Source organism: Aphanomyces astaci, assembly GCF_000520075.1.
Source record: "Aphanomyces astaci strain APO3 unplaced genomic scaffold supercont1.61, whole genome shotgun sequence".
NCBI lineage: Eukaryota > Oomycota > Saprolegniomycetes > Saprolegniales > Verrucalvaceae > Aphanomyces > Aphanomyces astaci.
Window position 1 is genome coordinate 280507 of NW_009798324.1, and position 2865 is coordinate 283371.

Here is a 2865-nt window from a genome sequence, read left to right on the forward strand (position 1 = left end):
TCAATATATGACTTCTACATATATACACTTAGGTGAACTAGCCGCGATATGCACCTTGTCTTGGCACTCGAAAGCAGCATGACGCGAAGCTCTATGGGCCATGCCTCGGTCGACGCTCACATTAAACCAATTGGCCAATCATATCCAAGGAATCTAGCATTATGACCAATCAGTATCTGTACGATGGTGGTCGTGCAAATTCCAATTACAATACTTCGAAGTACTACATTAATTGTTCGTTAAATAATAAAACCTACTCTTCGATTTGGCCAGTTGGAAGTTTTTAGATGACGTGCATCATAACTACCGTAATTCCCTCATTCAAACAGTATTTCGGGTCAAAACAACAGTGGAACTATTTTACCGTTAATGATAGCTCGGTTCGAGATGCCGACTACTACACGTATAGTAAGTGTTTGTCGAGGCACTCGATCCAAAGGCGGACGATGTGCTCGGATGCTATTATAGTACTACTACTACGTAGTAGTACTAATCTTAGTAGGAACGTCCGCAGTCGTGCAAACATTACTGTTTGCCGAGTAGTACTACTAGTAGTGCGTAACTGGGGCATGTCCCAGCCCAGCCTCCATATGTCATAGTATGCCCTTTCATGCTTTAGTGTCCGTCACAAAAGGATTGCAATTTGATTGATCCAAGCACAATTCCCAGTTTTCCCCAGCCAACCAATTTGCGAATCAACGATCTCAGTACTTGAACGAGGGAATTCGTCCAACACTCGCCAGCGCGAGGTGACGCGTCCAATCGCTTTGGTCCATTGCATGCATATGTTGTGGTGACAAAGTGTCACATGGATCGCTCCAAGTACTAGTACACCTCGACGTTAGGTTACCCAAACAACTCTATAATTTACTCTTATGAGATACCCCTGTGAGAAATCAATCACGAACATTACAGTTAAAATTGGTATCTATACATCTGCCCAAGCCAAGCAAAGAAGCAAGGAAGAAGATCGATGGTTGTCTGCGAAAACACCCAAAGAGAAGATGCACCCAAAGTGAAGATGTGCTGTGTGTTCACTTCTCATTCACCAACTCACAAGTACGGGTAGTTAACAATGAAAGTACCCGCTACTATCTTGTTGCTCGCGTTGACATGTTCGTTGGTCACTGCGTCTACCACACGCCCAATCGTGAAGGCAACCACGGGCCCTCGCCCGTACTACTTGATCGACAACCTGCCTGAAGGCGCACTCAAGACCAAGCTCGAGTCTTGCGCAGATGACCGGATGGTGCCCAGCGATTTCTCCATCGGCCATCGCGGGGCCGCGCTCCAGTTCCCGGAACATACCCGCGAATCGTACGTCGCGGCGGCGCGGACCGGCGCCGGCATCATCGAGTGCGACGTCACGTTCACCAAAGACAAGGAGCTTGTGTGTCGGCACGCCCAGAACGATCTGCACACTACCACCAACATTCTCTTGACCCCGCTGGCCGCGAAATGTTTCAAGCCGTTTACCCCGTACGACCCCGCGACGAAATCGCCAGCTACCGCGGAATGCCGAACCACCGACATCACGTTAGCCGAATTCAAAACCCTCGTGGGAAAGATGGACGGAGCCAACGAGAACGCGCTCACGGTGGAGGAATACGTGGCTGGGACGCCATTGTTCCGAACCGACCTGTATACGCCCCCCGCTAAGGGGGGGACCCTCATGACGCACAAGGAAAGCATCGAGTTGTTCAAGCAATTGGGGGTGAAGATGACCCCCGAAGCCAAGGAAGCCGTCGTGGAGTGGCCTTATGACGGGTTTACACGGGCAGATTTTGTGCAAAAGATCGTCGACGAGTACCAAGCGCTCAAGGTGAACGCGTCGGATGTGTTTATCCAGTCGTTCATATTGGGAGACCTGGCGTACTTGACTACGAGCTACCCGGACGGCTTTGGCGCTACCGCCGTGTACCTGGACAGCGCCGATACGATCAAAGACGTACCATCCAAAGCCACGTTGGCGTCTTGGAAAGCGTCCGGAATCAACATCTGGGCGCCCCCCATCTGGGTGCTCCTGCAGGCCAAAGACGGCCAAATCGCTCCATCGCAAGCTGCCATCGATGCCAAAGCCGTCGGCCTCGATTTGATCGCGTGGTCGCTGGAACGGTCGGGGTTTATGACCAACCCGGACCATGGAGGATGGTACTACCAGACGTTGAACTCGATCATCACGCGCGAGTCAGATATCCTCGTGACACTGCATGTGCTAGCCCAGGACGTTGGCCTCCGAGGTATCTTTACCGACTGGCCAGGCACGGTCACGTACTACGCCAACTGCTTTGGCTTGGCGCGAGCCCAATGTTAACTAACTGTTACAGTGGAATACTAGTAATACAACGTTCGTTACTACAGACAGTACTCCGACGATACGAAGTGTGTACTATTAATAGTAAGTAAGTACTACGTAGTATATGACATCAAGGTGGCGGTGTTGGACGTTACTGTCACGACAGCGTGCTAGTTTAGCAAACCCGTAATTTGAAATTACCAAAATCAAACTTCGGGTTACTCACAGCTACGAACTTCGTGAAGGCCACATTCCGCTCGGAATTTGGCTCAAATATACGAAATCGCATGACCATTCCGTATATTTGAGCTTCAAATTACCGAAATGTCTAAGCCAATCAAAATACATCAAAATGCAATGGGTGGTGGATTGTGCTTGCTGGACGTAATAGATGAACTGTTCATACATTTACTTCGAATTCACTCCAATGGTTGACCCACAACCTCGACCACCAGCCAAGTACGTTGCATGGAGGGAAGACCTGGAGGTTGCCCTCCTGCGTGAGGTGACACGAATCGAACCATTCGCAGCAGACCACGGCGAGCTGCTGCAGCGATGGAAGTTGGTTG

At 50.1% G+C, this 2865-nt stretch overlaps 1 protein-coding gene across 1 annotated transcript; it reads left to right on the plus strand.

Moving 5' to 3' along the window:
• The first annotated feature begins 1049 nt into the window (after window positions 1-1049).
• Window positions 1050-2364, plus strand: H257_14732 (hypothetical protein). The gene has a single exon (XM_009842618.1). The coding sequence runs from the start codon at window positions 1076-1078 to the stop codon at window positions 2312-2314; it is 1239 nt and encodes a 412-aa protein (XP_009840920.1). The 5' UTR covers window positions 1050-1075; the 3' UTR covers window positions 2315-2364.
• The last annotated feature ends 501 nt before the right edge of the window (window positions 2365-2865 follow it).